The sequence below is a fragment of the Anomaloglossus baeobatrachus genome, chromosome 5, assembly GCF_048569485.1.
Source record: "Anomaloglossus baeobatrachus isolate aAnoBae1 chromosome 5, aAnoBae1.hap1, whole genome shotgun sequence".
NCBI classification, from domain to species: domain Eukaryota; kingdom Metazoa; phylum Chordata; class Amphibia; order Anura; family Aromobatidae; genus Anomaloglossus; species Anomaloglossus baeobatrachus.
The window spans coordinates 581,138,822-581,153,509 of record NC_134357.1 but is presented as its reverse complement, the minus strand read 5'-3'; the positions used below and the strand labels follow the sequence as shown (position 1 = coordinate 581,153,509).

Sequence of the window (14,688 nt, the reverse complement as noted above, 5' to 3'; positions counted from 1 at the left end):
TTAATTGTAGAACACTGGGTAAAACAGACACAGAAAAAGACTTGGGTGTATGGGTGGATGGTAAACTTCACTTTAGTGGACAGTGTCAGGCAGCTGCTGCCAGGGCTAATAAAATAATGGGATGTATTAAAAGAGGTAGAAGTGTTCATGAAAAAAATATAGTTCTACCTCTGTACAAGTCACTAGTGCGACCGCACTTAGAATACTGTGTACAATTCTGGTCACCGATATATAAGAAGGACATAGCTGAACTGGAGAGGGTGCAGAGAAGAGCGACCAAGATTATTAGAGGAATGGGTGGGCTGCAATACCAAGACAGGTTATTAAACTTGGGGTTATTTAGTTTGGAAAAACGAAGGCTTAGGGGGGATCTAATCACAATGTATAAATATATGAGGGGACAGTACAGAGACCTTTCCAAAGATCTTTTTACACCTAGGCCTGCGACTGGAACATGGGGGCATCCGCTACGTCTTGAAGAAAGAAGGTTTAATCATAATCACAGACGAGGATTCTTTACTGTACGAGCAGTGAGACTATGGAACTCTCTGTCGCATGATGTTGTAATGAGTGATTCACTACTAACATTTAAGCAGAGCCTGGATGCCTTTCTTGAAAAATTTAATATTACCAGTTATGTATATTAGATTTTATGACAGGGTATTGATCCAGGGAACTAGTCTGATTGCCGGATGTGGAGTCAGGAAGGAATTTTTTTCCCCATTGGAACTTGTTTGCCACATTGGGGTTTTTTTTGCCTTCCTCTGGATCAACATGTTAGGCTACGGGTTGAACTAGATGGACTTAGGCGGGCTTTGCACACTGCGACATCGCAGGTGCGATGTCGGTGGGGTCAAATTGAAAATGACGCACTTCCGGCATCGCATGCGACATCGCAGTGTGTAAAGCCTAGATGATACGATTAACGAGCGCAAAAGCGTCGTAATCGTATCATCGGTGCAGCGTCGGCGTAATCCATGATTACGCTGACGCGACGGTCCGATGTTGTTCCTCGCTCCTGCGGCAGCACACATCGCTGTGTGTGAAGCCGCAGGAGCGAGGAACATCTCCTACCGGCCTCACTGCGGCTTCCGTAGGATATGCGGAAGGAAAGAGATGGGCAGGATGTTTACATCCTGCTCATCTCCGCCCCTCCGCTCCGATTGGCCGCCTGCCGTGTGACGTCACAGTGACGCCGCACGACCCGCCCCCTTAACAAGGAGGCGGGCCGCCGGCCACAGGGACGTCGCACGGCAGGTGAGTGTGTGTGTGAAGCTGGCGTAGCGATAATTTTCGCTACGCCAGCTATCACCACATATCGCTGCTGCGACGGGGGCGGGCACTATCGCACTCGGCATCGCAGCATCGGGCTGCGATGTCGCAGTGTGCAAAGCCCGCCTTAGAGTCTCCCTTCAACCTTAAAAACTATGATACTATGATACTATGATAACTGGTGCCTACTGTCAGCAAAGTCCAATTACAGAGGCTCTGGTGATGACTGAGTAGGCACTTAATCATGCCCCTCCGGGTAAGCCTGGTTCAGGGCGCAGTGAGGCTACGTCCCTTCTCCTCAACCTATTAGCATGACAGGTCTACATGTAATTCTTCAAATGACATGATTCAGAAGAAACCCTCAAAGGCTCCATTCACTGTAATGAGTCAGCAGAGTTAGTCTAGACTCCTCATGGCAGTGCGTCAATCATCCCTATCTAGTGAACGGTTATCTCCAGTAATTGTATTATTACAGCGGATTCTGTATGATGTTACATTGTCATCTTCTCCCCATTCAGGTCCCTACAATATTGGATCCTCTCAGTGGAGATCTTCTATATAAGAGAATTCTCCTGATTGACCCATCAAGGATGGATATGGACAGGGACAAGATGGCGGAGAGGATATTACACCTCACCCTAGAGATCCTCTTCCGGCTTACTGGAGAGGTGAGAGATTCTGATGACGTCACATTACATCATTCTTATCTATGGGAATAACAGATGGACAGAACTGGAGAGGTGAGGACTCTGGAAATGTCTGGAGTGAGATTTATTACTGTGTCTCTCCATAACCAGGATTACACAGTAGTGAAGAAGACCTCTAGTGAGCGCTGTCAGGCCCCTGTGTCTGAGGGATGGGGAAGACCCCTGAGCCCAATCACGGGGCCTCCACCTCACCCCCCGATACATGAGGACATCAATGACCAGAAGATCCTAGAACTCACCTACAAGATGATTGAGCTGCTGACTGGAGAGGTGACACTGCTGGGAATGCTGGGACATTATACAGTAACGCTATGAAGGGATCGGGGGTGACGGTATCATTGTATGTGTCAGGTTCCTATAAGGTGTCAGGACGTCACCGTCTATTTCTCCATGGAGGAGTGGGAGTATTTAGAAGGACACAAAGAGCTGTACAAGGACGTCATGATGGCGGTTCCCCAGCCCCTCACATCACCAGGTAATAGACAGGACTAAATACACATGGCCTATAATTATCTGTATGTAAGGAATGAATTCAGTCCCTGTATGTGTCTCCTCCAGTTCTATCCAGTAAGAGGACAACACCAGAGAGATGTCCCCGTCCTCTTCTCCCACAGGACTGTAAACAAGAAGACCCCGATGTTCCTCAGGATGTGTTTCCTCCAGCTCTATCCAGTAAGAGATATCTACTCATGCACTTTCTGCACTAATTTTGTGTTTACATTTTTAGACTTTCTGCTTTGTTTTTTCAGCTGTATTTTCTTTGCTTCTGCTTCTTCTGCTGTTTGTTTCTAGTCCCTTCTCTATGTTGTTATGAGGGCAACTCAAAGACCTGCAGAGGGTTCATGAATACCCGGTTTCCCCGAAAATACGACCTGCACCGAAAATAAGACCTAGCATGATTTTATGGGATTTTAAGAGAATACTTGAAATATAAGCCCTACTCCAAAAAATAAGACCTAGTTACAGTCAGGGCCAGCGTTGGGAGAGTCAAGCTGTGCAATTTCTTAGGAAATCCACTCTCTTAGGCTATGTGCGCACGTTGCGTACAGTCACTGCAGAAATTTCTGCAGCGATCTGAAGAGCACATGTGCGCTTTAAATCGCTGCAGAAATGTCCGTAGTGAAAAAAAAAAAAGCCGATTCCATGCGCTCTGCCTGCAGCTCCTGCCATAGACAGAGCAGGAGCTGCCGGCAAAGCGCACGGAAGAAGTGACATGTCACTTCTTAGAACGCAGCGCTTCGGCAGCAGCCGAAGCGCTGCGCTCTAAAACGCCACGTGCGCACGGCCCCTGCACAATCTCCATGGACTGTGCAGGGGACGCAGGACGCATGCAGTTACGCTGCGCTACAAAGTGCAGCGTAACTGCATGTATTTACGCAACGTGCGCACATAGCCTTAGGGTCCCCATCAGTTGTATTCTGAGGTTTATTGTTTAAGGACCTTTGTTGGCTTCAAAGTCATGTGACATGATGTAACCAAAGGTATCTTAATTGCAGGAGTCTAAATGAACTGACCAGAAGACAGTCTGGCATGCAGGACTGGCATTAGGGGAAAGGGAGAGCAAACTGGACAAGAACCCCCATTCTCCTAGCGGCCCCAGTGTTTATATGCCAATTATAGGACTGCTTAAGGACCTTTTTGACATAACGTCATGTGACCAAAGGCTGGTGGGTGGGTAGGTGGGTCGGTGTGTGTGTGTGTGCGTGTGTGCGCGTGTGTGTGTGTGTGTGTGTGTGTGTGCGCGTCCGCGTGTTCATGCCAATTTTAACCAGCTTTGCCAAAATGGGCAGAGCTTGGCCAGAAGAAGGGTGTGATGCCACCGCTTCTCTAATTCATAACAAACTGCAGCGTTCCCTATGCCAGAAATCTCACTCCAGTCCCTGGTGTCATTTGTCAGTGTCCATTGCCGGTATTGATGAATTGGAGTACTAATGTTTATCTGCAAGACCCTGCTACTTGCTTTGGTTACAAAGCCTAAGGTTAGGCCATCAACGTTATAGTCTCGGCCAATCCCGTTAAATATCCGGTATCTGTCTCTAACTATTTTATGTTAGTCTTTGAAAAAGAATTTCTTTGAAATTGTCTATGTTGTGGATCAATGTTACAAGGAGATTTTTGCAGGTTTTGCCAACTGTCATGGCGGCGTCAGGATCTGTGGAAATGATAGATTCTGGTACTCTGCATGTTAACTGCTGTGATGTCTGTGAGCAGTGCAGGGAGACGCAGGCTTTAAACTACAGGCTTGGGCAGGCTAGCAAGAGTTATTCTCTGCTGGGCTGCTTGTTAATGTCTTTGATCACATGCTGTAGAGGAGAAAGTATCTATCACTCCCTTTCTGTATATGCTGGCTGGACTATTTCATTAATGCCAGGTATTGGTTACCTATACTGGTCTGGTGAGGTGTTGAGATCCAGACTTATGGGTGGTTGTTTTGTATTATTGCTGTGAGCTGTTGTGGTTTTAACCCTTGTTGTGTTTTTGTTGCTGCCTTTCTGCTCTTGCTTTTCTCCTTACTCTCTCACTGTTTATTTCTGTGAGTTTGCAATGTGTCCTGTCTGTCTGTGTTAATATTTGTTTTCATTCTATTCCTGCCCCTTCCTTCCCTGGGGGATAACAGATTAGATCTAGTCAGAAGAATAGTAAGGCATGGGACTCAGGCATCTCCATATTCAGGGGTAATCAAGAGGTTAGAAACAGTTTAGGGTCCCCTAGCGTGAGGGACAGTATAGTAGCCCCCTGTCCCTCATTATCCTGCAGCCACATTGTGACAATCAATCAGATTATTTACTGTAGCACATTCCAGAGAACTGGTGCTAGTAATGGGAGATTCAAATTAACGAAGATGTAACTCTTAGATAGGGATGGGAGATCCCGATTTGTAAAGATCGGAGATCGTACCGATCACATAGTGATCGTGTGCACGATCCCAATCACAAACTTTCCTGGAAAGCTTGTGTTACAGATCGGTCCAGATCGGGACCAGGGGCTGTAAAAAGAAAGCACATTATTAAAATAAAAAACTTTATGATCATACTTACTGGTCACATGACTATGACGTTTTCAAAGGTCCTCTTAACTTCCGAGGGTATTCACTGCACTGCTCGTCACTTGGCTGTTTTCGGCCGTGTTCGCGGTGATGTCAGGGTTCACCCGAGTCCATGGCTCATAGACTCGATTGAACTTTGACTGTGACTGTGTGAGTGTCGCATCGCATCACAGCGCTCAATCTCAAGACAGCAGCGGGTCTGCTGCTTGTGTTTCCATGCAGCTGAAGCGCTCCTGTCGTGAGATCAGTCCGTGCGGGGTTATGCCCATGCGAGACGCAAGTGCAATCATCCCCTCACTGTCAGCCTGCTTCTTGCTCTGTACAGAGCGATTTAGCAGAGCTGGCAATGCTCTCTGCTTCTCACTGTGTATAGACTGTGTCTGTAAAGAGTGATGAAGCTGACAATGCTCTACCTGTGGATTACGTCGGACTAAGGATTTTTTTATTATAAAGATGGAGTCTCTAAATTTTTTTTTTTTTTATATTTCTAATAAAAAAAAATTCTGTTGTATTTTTTTTCTGTTTATTAGAAATTCATGGTGGCCATGTCTAATTTGGCGTGAAACCATGAATTTCGGACTTAGTACCATCTGAGAATACAAAGCTGGTATTAACCCCTTTATTACCCAGCGTGCCACCACCACTAGGGCCACTGGATGATCCGGGTAAAGCGCCTGGAAAAGGCGCTAAGGAACAATGAGCCATTTCCAGGGGCGGGTACGGACTGCAGAGAATCCCAGCCCCCAGCTGACTGGCTGTACTTTACTGGCGATCAAAATACAGCGGGAGCCCACGCATTTTTTTTTTTTTTATTATTATTTTTTTAAATAATTAAAAAAATAATAATAATGGGCTTCCCTGTATTTTGATTGCCAGTCAGGCAAAGCCAGGCAGATGGGGTGAAGGTGGCAGCCCGTAGCTGTCCGCTTTCATCTGCGCCGAGTATCAAAAATATAGTTGAGCGCTACATCATTTTTTAAAATCATTTATTTTCATAAAATTATATATTGTGCTCACTTTTTTGTTTTTATGTATTTTTTTTGTATTCAGTACAAACAGGGCCCTTTCTCAGTGAGCTGGGCATTTCATTCTGTGCATCCCCTGACTGTGTGACCTGTTGGGACCCGGTCACTCTCAACCCTTAAGACCATGTCACACTAAGCAACATCGCTAGCAACATCGCTGGTAAGGAACAACTTTTGTGACGTTGCTAGCGATGTTGCTTAGTGTGACATCCAGCAACAACCTGGGCCCTGCTGTGAGGTCGTTGGTTGTTGCTGAATGTCCTGGACCATTTTTTAGTTGTTGCTCTCCTGCTGTGAAGCGCACATCGCTGTGTGTGACAGCGACAGAGCAACAACTAAATGTGCAGGAGCAGGAGCTGGCTTCTGCGGATGCTGGTAACCACAGTAAACATCGGGTAACCAAGAAGCCCTTTCCTTGGTTACCCGATATTTACCTTCGTTACCAGCCTCCGCCGCTCTCAGCTGTCAGTGCCGGCTCCTGCTCTCTGCACATGTGGCTGCAGTACACATCGGGTAATTAACCCCATGTCTACTGTAGCTAGGAGAGCAGGGAGCCAGCGCTAAGCAGTGTGCGCGGCTCCCTGCTCTGTGCACATGTAGCTGCAGTACACATCGGGTAATTAACCCGATGTGTACTGTAACTAGGAGTGAAGGGAGCCTCCACCAAGCGGTGTGCGCTGGTAACCAAGGTAAATATCGGGTTGGTTACCCGATATTTACCTTAGTTACCAAGCGCAGCATGCTTCCACGACGCTCCAGCGATCCCTGCCAGGTCAGGTTGCGGGTGGGATCGCTGGAGCGTCACTTAGTGTGACATCTGACCAGCGACCTCCTAGGAACTTACCAGCGATCCCTATCAGGTTGTATCGTTGTGGAGATCGCTGGTAAGTTGTTTAGTGTGACTGGGCCTTTAGCCACATTGAGGCCTATTTTAGACCTATGGTAAGGTTTTAATATTAGAGAGTGTAGGTACTATCCCAACTGGGTACACCTTGACGTTTGGTGGGATAGCTTTATGCTTTTTTTTGACCAAAACAGTGTTTACTAAGTACCCTATGTTTATATGCACTATGCTTTTATTTAGTTACAGCAGGGTATGTTTTCACAATTTTTTCCTTGGTGTCTCTTTATTAGAAATAAATACACAGACACACTTAGGGAGTCCATCTTTATTACTCCCTCTCACCCCTCCACGATCCTGGTCTTCTGTCACTCATCTAGCTCTGCTATATCAGAATGCACGAGGGGGAGGAAGAGCGCTGCTGCTCCCGCACTGTCTAATCACTCAATGAGTGATCAGAGGCTTTGGGTTGGTAAGCGGGGATTTCACTGCTGCCACCGTTGACTTAGTAGCCTAACGAACGGGTTACTATACTATAGTAACGGTGATCTCCGATCACCTGATTCTGGCGACGCTATTCATCACCGGCTGTGGTAGCCAATCCCTGCATGTTGGCTGATTGTGTAAAGAGCGCCAACATGCAGGGAGGGGGAGCCGAGCATGTGCCTGAGCATCTCGCTGGTACACAGCGGTCGCTGAGTTTACAGAGTACTGAGCTGCTTGGGAAAGCACCGTGTACCGGCGAGCATGCTGACACTACAGGACCTTTGCACGATGTCATAATCATGTGACCCAGTCTGTAGCCAATGGGATAATACAACATTCCCATGTGACTGATCATATGGCTATGACGTCACGGAAGGTCTTTTGGTTACCGGGAGGACACCGCATGATCGTACTCGGAAGCAGAAGCAGCGGGAGACAGAGTGCAGGATACGTCGCGGGATCTGTAAGTATAATGACAATGTTTATTATTAACTGTATTCTTTATTTTACAGCCCCCCGCCCCATCCCATAACTGTAAAGTCCAAGATCGGCGATTGGATGCACGATCATGTTATCTCGATCCCGATCTCGAACTTCACAAAATGATTCAATGAGTCTCCCCGATCCCGACCATCGGGGGGGATCACTCATCACTACTCTTAAGCCTGCTTTACATGTATCAATTTCTCGTGCGATCGCATTTGCGATCGCACCCGCCCCCTTCGTTTGTGCGATATGGGCAATTTGTTGCCCGTGTCACACAAAGTCGTAAACCTCCGTCACACGTACTTACCTTCCAAATGACCTCGCTGTGCGTGGCGAACATCCTCTTCCTGAAGGGGGAGGGACGTTCGACGTCACACAGCGGCCGGCCAATAGCAGCGGAGGGGCGGAGATGAGCGGGAAGTAAACATCCTGCCCACCTCCTTCCTTGCGCATTAGCGGCGGGACGCAGGTAAGCTGCAGTTCAGCGTTCCCGGGGTGTCACACGGAGCGATGTGTGCTGCCCCGAGAACGATGAACAACCGGCACGCAGTAGAACGTGCAATTTTTTTTTTTTTTTTTTTTTTTTTTAGAAAATGAGCGACGTGTCAACGAGCAACGATAAGGTGAGTAATTTTGCTCGTTAAATGACGCTCGTAGCTGTCACACGCTACGATATGTCAAACGGCGCCGGATGTGCGTCACTTACGACGTGACCCTGAAGATATATCGTTTGATATATCGTAGCGTGTAAAGCCCGCTTTAGATCGAAATTGGACAACAGATTCAGGATACATTTATTTCTAATTTAATTTCTGATGTTATGGTTTAAAAAAAATGTACTTTCAACTTCCGGCTCCTGCGCTGATCATGTAGGACACAGGTCGCCTGAGCTCTGTCATTCCCTGCAGCTCTGACATATATACCGGACAACCCACCAGCCTCCCCCGCTCCATTCCACCGGTGAGTGAAGTTGCTACATGCAGGGAAGTCCATGGGGATAATTACTTGAAACAGCGCGGTGAATTTCGCTCTCCCCCTCCCTCTCAAGATCTGGCAGCATGATAAAGATGGCGCCGGAGCCTGCCCTGCACTAAAATCAGATCTGTACACAGAGAGCAGGACGCAGCTTACCTTGCACTCACTCCCCCAGCACTAAGCAGTTAACCGGCAGCAGAATAATAAATCTCCTGGAGTCCTGATAAGATATCAGCAGCAAACAACACGCTACTGACAAGTTCTGCAAAGAGCTAAGAGTTAAAAAGCTGGGAATCCCTGGGCCCTTCCCCCATCTTGTCCAGACCTGTGCATAAGCAGGTGCTGAATCTCTAGGCATACAGACTCAGTGCAAAGCTCTGGAGAAAGTGAAAGAAGCTGAAGGAGGGAAGTTTAAACATACATCCCTGCAAAGTTTCAGGACAGTGAGAATTCATATAACTCTGGCAGGGGGGAGAAAGGGGTGAAAGTGAGAATAAACAAAAGGGGGAGCAGAATCAAGATTTGTCTGACAACCCACACTAAATCAGTGTCAAAACTTACGTCCCTTCATTCACTATTTGATGGAAAGATACCTGCTGCGCAGCAGCTCCAAAACACAAAATCCTCATACATCCAGCGTACAGTGTGAAAAAAAGATTGTGACTGCCCATACAGAATTAAGTGTCCCTCGGTCACCTGAAAATACTCATCAGATGGAGATGGAGGATTCCCCGGGGACCCCGGATGTATTCAAAACAGTGGAGGGTGTGGATTATAAGCGTCTGGCTGATGAAGTTGCCAATCGTTTGCTACCTGACATCTCCGCTACAATTAAAGCATCAATAGCAAAAGCTCTCAGTGCCATACAGAACCAACTTGATGAGACGGTGGAACAGGTTGCGGCTATGGAAACCAAAATGTCGACGTTAGAGGAGGACTTCAGCTCTGACCACACTACAGTCATGCGTCTGGCCAGGGAGAATCTGACCCTGAGGGACCGTGTGGACGATCTAGAGAACCGCTCCAGAAGAAGCAATTTGCGCATTGTCGGCCTGCCTGAAACATACCCGGTTGGTGAGCTACGTACATTGTGTGAATCCACTATTCCTACAACCCTGGGAGTAGCAGGAAGGAGAAAAGTGGAAAGGGTGCACCGCATTGGTCCGCCAAGGAGAGGTGATGAGAGTGAAAATAACAGACGCCCAAGACAAGTCATAATGAAATACTTGGACTTCTCCGATAAACAGGAAATATTACAGGCATACAAGAAATTGAAACATCCCTTGGAGGTGAAAGGCTCGCGCATCTTGCTCTTCGAGGATTTTTCTGCGGAGGTCACACGGCAGCGGAGGGCATTCTCATACATATGCTCTGCCTTATTTAAGAGAAATATTCGCTTCCAGTTAAAGTACCCGGCAACGTTGATTATCAGACATCAGGATGGATCCTACAATTCTTTCTCAAGTCCAAAGGAGGCAGAGGCCTTTATTGAGCGGATCAGCAGTCCTCGTGACCTCAGGAATTCTCCAGGACAAGGGCGCAACGACTCACCGAACCAGAGAGTGACCAAAGGGAGCTCTGTGAAGCACGCTACAGCTTCCCCGAAGGACTGGAGACAACAAAACAAGGAACTTAAGGGAACCTGAGACAAATAGACAAATGTCGGATGTGTAAAGTTCAAGGTGGGACACCTGTTTTTGATTTAGGCTGGAGAAGCCGCAGTGGAAAAAGTTCAAGAAATCTGAGGCGGAGGAAAGGAAAGAGAACTTTTCTTTTTTTTTTTTTTTTTTTTTCCTTCTCTCTCTTTCTTTGTAGGTGGGACACTCCTTTATATTGGTTAAACGCTATAAGTATAAGGTTGACTGAGCTTGGAAAATGATCAGAAAAAAGTGAAGTCTGAGTATTATGGTATAGTTGGGGGGGGGAGGGGAGGGAGATGTTTGAAATGTTTGGGGATTTTGGATTCAAGTGAAGTAGCAAAGATTTTACACAGAGTTATTATTATTACTACTACTCTCACTATTGCAAGTGAGCACTATGTTCAATTGTCTAATTGGTTGAATTTTTTTTTTTTGGCAAGAGAGGGCAGCAAAAACATGGTAAACGAAAGGCAGGATTTCCATTTATTACATGTGCTTTATGAGAATAGTCACCTGGAATGTTAAGGGGTTACGTTCCCCCCAAAAAAGAATTAAGATATTACGCCACCTTAATCGCCTCAAACCGGACATTGCGCTCCTTCAGGAAACTCATCTGGAAGGTTCAGACATGCAGAGGATGGGGAAATTATGGGTTGGAGGAGTCTATGGGTCATCTTCAGTTAAAAGGAAAGCAGGGGTTATTACATTAGTAAGTAGGAGATTACAACATCAAGTCCTGGAAACATATGCAGACACGGAAGGTAGGGTTCAGATGATCTCAGTGGAGATACCTGGAGGAATTTATAAAATCTTTAATATTTATGCCCCGAACGAAAACAACAAATCATTCTTTCAACGACTTGAGGCCAAAATTTTAGAACATGCCCATTTTAATCTAATAATTGGGGGGGATTTCAACTCGGTGGTATCTGTGCTAGAGGACAGGAAAAATGCTAAAGGCCCCCCAAATGTACCGCGCGGCCATGATAAAGTTATGCGTCCTCTGTTAAATGCCACGGCCTTATGGGATGCGTGGAGACTACTGCACCCTCAGGATAGGGAATTTACGCACTATTCACATGCTAATAGCTCCTGGTCTCGCATTGACTACTTTCTTATTTCAGGGAACCTGGTACGTGCGCTCCACTCAGCTACTAGCCAGGATTTGGTGATTTCTGACCATGCCCCGGTGGTGCTAGACCTAGCAAACATTTATCCCAGAGGAACGGACTATCTGTGGAGATATCCTTCCTTCCTTAAAGATAACGAAGATTTTTCCTTGAAATTAAAGGAATGGTGGACGGAATTTATGGTACATAATGATCAACATAAAGACACACCTATGTTATTATGGGACACGGCGAAGGCAGTATTACGGGGCAGAACGATAGCACATGTTTCCTATTTGAAGAAAAAGGCTCATCTTAAATTTACTGAAACCTCCCATAAATTGAGGGAAGCATATACTTCTTTTCAAAAGCATCCTGATAGGGACCATAGAGATAGATGGGTAATAGCCCAAAGAGCTTTTAATGAGTGGGCGGAAAAACGGGAACAAATGGCTAGGTCAATGCAAGAAGCTACATTACATCGCTTTGGAAATAAAGCAGGGAAAATACTGGCCAACTTAGCGAAAAATAGGATTATAACTCAGGGACCCATGGAAATAAAAAATCAAAAGGGGGAGATACACAAAAACCCTAAGACAATAATTGAGACTTTAGGCACGTATTATAGAAACCTTTATTCGTCGGAAAAGCGAGACAAATTTCCTGATAATAATCTTTTATCTAAAGTGACACTACCTCGACTCACAGAAGAGCATCGCACTTTTCTGAATGCCAAAATTACGGGGGAAGAAGTATTGGGGACAATCAACTCCATGCATAATTATAAAGCCCCTGGCCCTGACGGATTTACGGGAGAATTCTATAAAACAGTAAAGGAAGAGATCTTACCTACATTACTAGAGCTGTATAATAGCATACTAGACGGTAATGCGTCTTTCCAAAATAATAACCGGGCATATATAAAATTGATCCCTAAACAGGGGAAGGACCCGAAGGATCCGGGTTCGTATAGGCCCATATCACTTATCAACCTAGATATGAAGATAATGTCAAAGATTATGGCAAATCGTCTAGCTATAATTCTTCCCCAACTGATTTCCCCAGCACAGGCCGGTTTCATTCAGAAAAGATCAGGGACACTAAATATTAGAAAAGTTCTTCTTGTCCTGGATAGGGTTAACCTTCGGCCTCTGAAAGGAGAATCTCCCGCTTTGCTTACAATAGATGCCGAGAAAGCCTTTGACAATATTGAGTGGTCATGGCTTTATAGAGTTCTAGATGAAATGCGTTTTTCGGGGTCATTTTATACCTACATTAGAGAAATTTACACAAATCCGAAGGCTCAAGTTTACATTCCAGGATATCTGTCAGCCCCTTTTCCGTTACTGAAAGGAACCAGACAGGGTTGCCCCCTTTCCCCATTACTTTTTAATCTGGCTCTGGAACCATTGGTACGATTGTTATCTACACATAGCACCTTCCAGGGTATTTCTGTAAATAATAGACAAATTCAGTCAGCTTTTTTTGCGGATGACATTTTGCTTTTCCTTTCGAATCCAGCTCAGCAGGTCCCCGAGATTTTACAAATTTTGCGAGAGTTTGGAGCGTACTCAGGCTTCAAGATTAATGCGTCAAAGTGCGAGCTCCTATACCTGGGAGGGACAAATGTTCAAACACGGGAGCAGAACCCTTTTGAAGGAATTACAGTGGCTAAGTCATATATCACATACCTGGGAGTTAAAATAGGTAAGGTTCCGGCAACCCTTTATAGTCTAAACTATCCACCCCTTCTGAGCCAAATAGAGCAAGATCTTAAAAGATGGCACGACCTTCCATTGAACATAATTGGTAGAGTCCACCTAATTAAGATGATGTCGATATCAAAATTAATGTATCATCTTCAAACACTTCCCCTGCTTCTCAAGCATAAAGATATTGTCCAGCTAAATAGAGCTTTTTCACACTTCATTTGGAGGGGGAAACGCCCTCGTATAGGGCTTAAGAAGCTGATGGCATCTAAGGTTCATGGAGGTCTGAGTTTGCCGAACATTCGGGGTTACAATATAGCCTGTTTGACTAGATATATATTGGATTGGATTAAAGGCTCTAGGCATTATTCAGCGTTGGAGCTTGAGAGAGACTATGCACAGCCTTGGGATCTGGTGGCATTGCTTCATACTAGGCAGGCTAATCTCCCTGTGAAAATCAAGCACTCTTCCTTATTTAAAGACACGATTGCAGCGTGGAAGGCGTTGAGGAAAAACTACAAACTTCCCCATAAAATATCCAAATACTTGCCTATATGGGGGAATCCAGAGTTTGTGCAGGGGACAAGCAATAAGCTGTTTGAAGAGTGGAAGGTGCGGGGTATAAGGACTGTTGCTCATCTCTTGCACACCTCAGAGCCTAGATGGTTGAGTAGAGACGAAATTATAGCGCAGTATGGCCTGGGGCCTAACCAAGTAATCCAATATGACCAAGTGAGATATAGTATTATGACTCAGTTGCATGATGTGACCCAGGAGGTAGTATTTAACTCTTTTGATTGTCTGGTAAAGAACTCAATAACTTCATCATCTATCTCTTTTCTTTATGGAGCCATGCGTGATCTATTAATAGGACAGCACCCGGAAGGTTTATTTAAATCTTGGGAAAAACAATTTGAGGACCCGTCTATGGGGGTAAAAATTAGGGGAGGGTGGAATGCTCTTCGTAAATCAATTTTAAATGAGAATTGGCGAGAAACCCAATTTAGAATTATGCACAAGGCAATTTATGGTTTTAATCTCCCTCCATCAGCAACAAAGCCAGACAGGCTTACGTATTGCCCTAAGTGTAAGAGTAGTGGAACTGATCTCCTTCACGGGTTGTGGTCCTGCCCCCATTTGAGTCCATTATGGTCACAGATCAAAAGTTGTATACAAAAGGTGTGGGGTCTTGAAGTTCGGCTCTCACCTGGGTTCGCTATTTTTCACCATTGGGAGGAGGGGAACGATACCAAAGGGAAGATGACTAACCCACCCAGACTTATACATGTGATACTTCTGGCAGCCAAGAGAGCGATACTAAAAAATTGGTTGGAGTCTAGGGTCCCCGCGATTGAAGAGATCTTGGGTCAGCTCATGCATCTTCTTGAAATA

General features: G+C 45.7%; 1 protein-coding gene across 1 annotated transcript in view; it reads left to right on the top strand.

Annotated features, from left to right (window-relative positions):
• LOC142313127 (uncharacterized) overlaps positions 1–14,688 on the top strand; it is a 184,808-nt gene that overhangs the window by 12,922 nt on the left and 157,198 nt on the right. The window contains exons 3-4 of the mRNA XM_075352113.1: positions 1,791–1,940; positions 2,516–2,651. Coding sequence (XP_075208228.1) covers positions 1,791–1,940; positions 2,516–2,651 — 286 coding nt within the window. The remainder of the gene's footprint in view (positions 1–1,790; positions 1,941–2,515; positions 2,652–14,688) is intronic.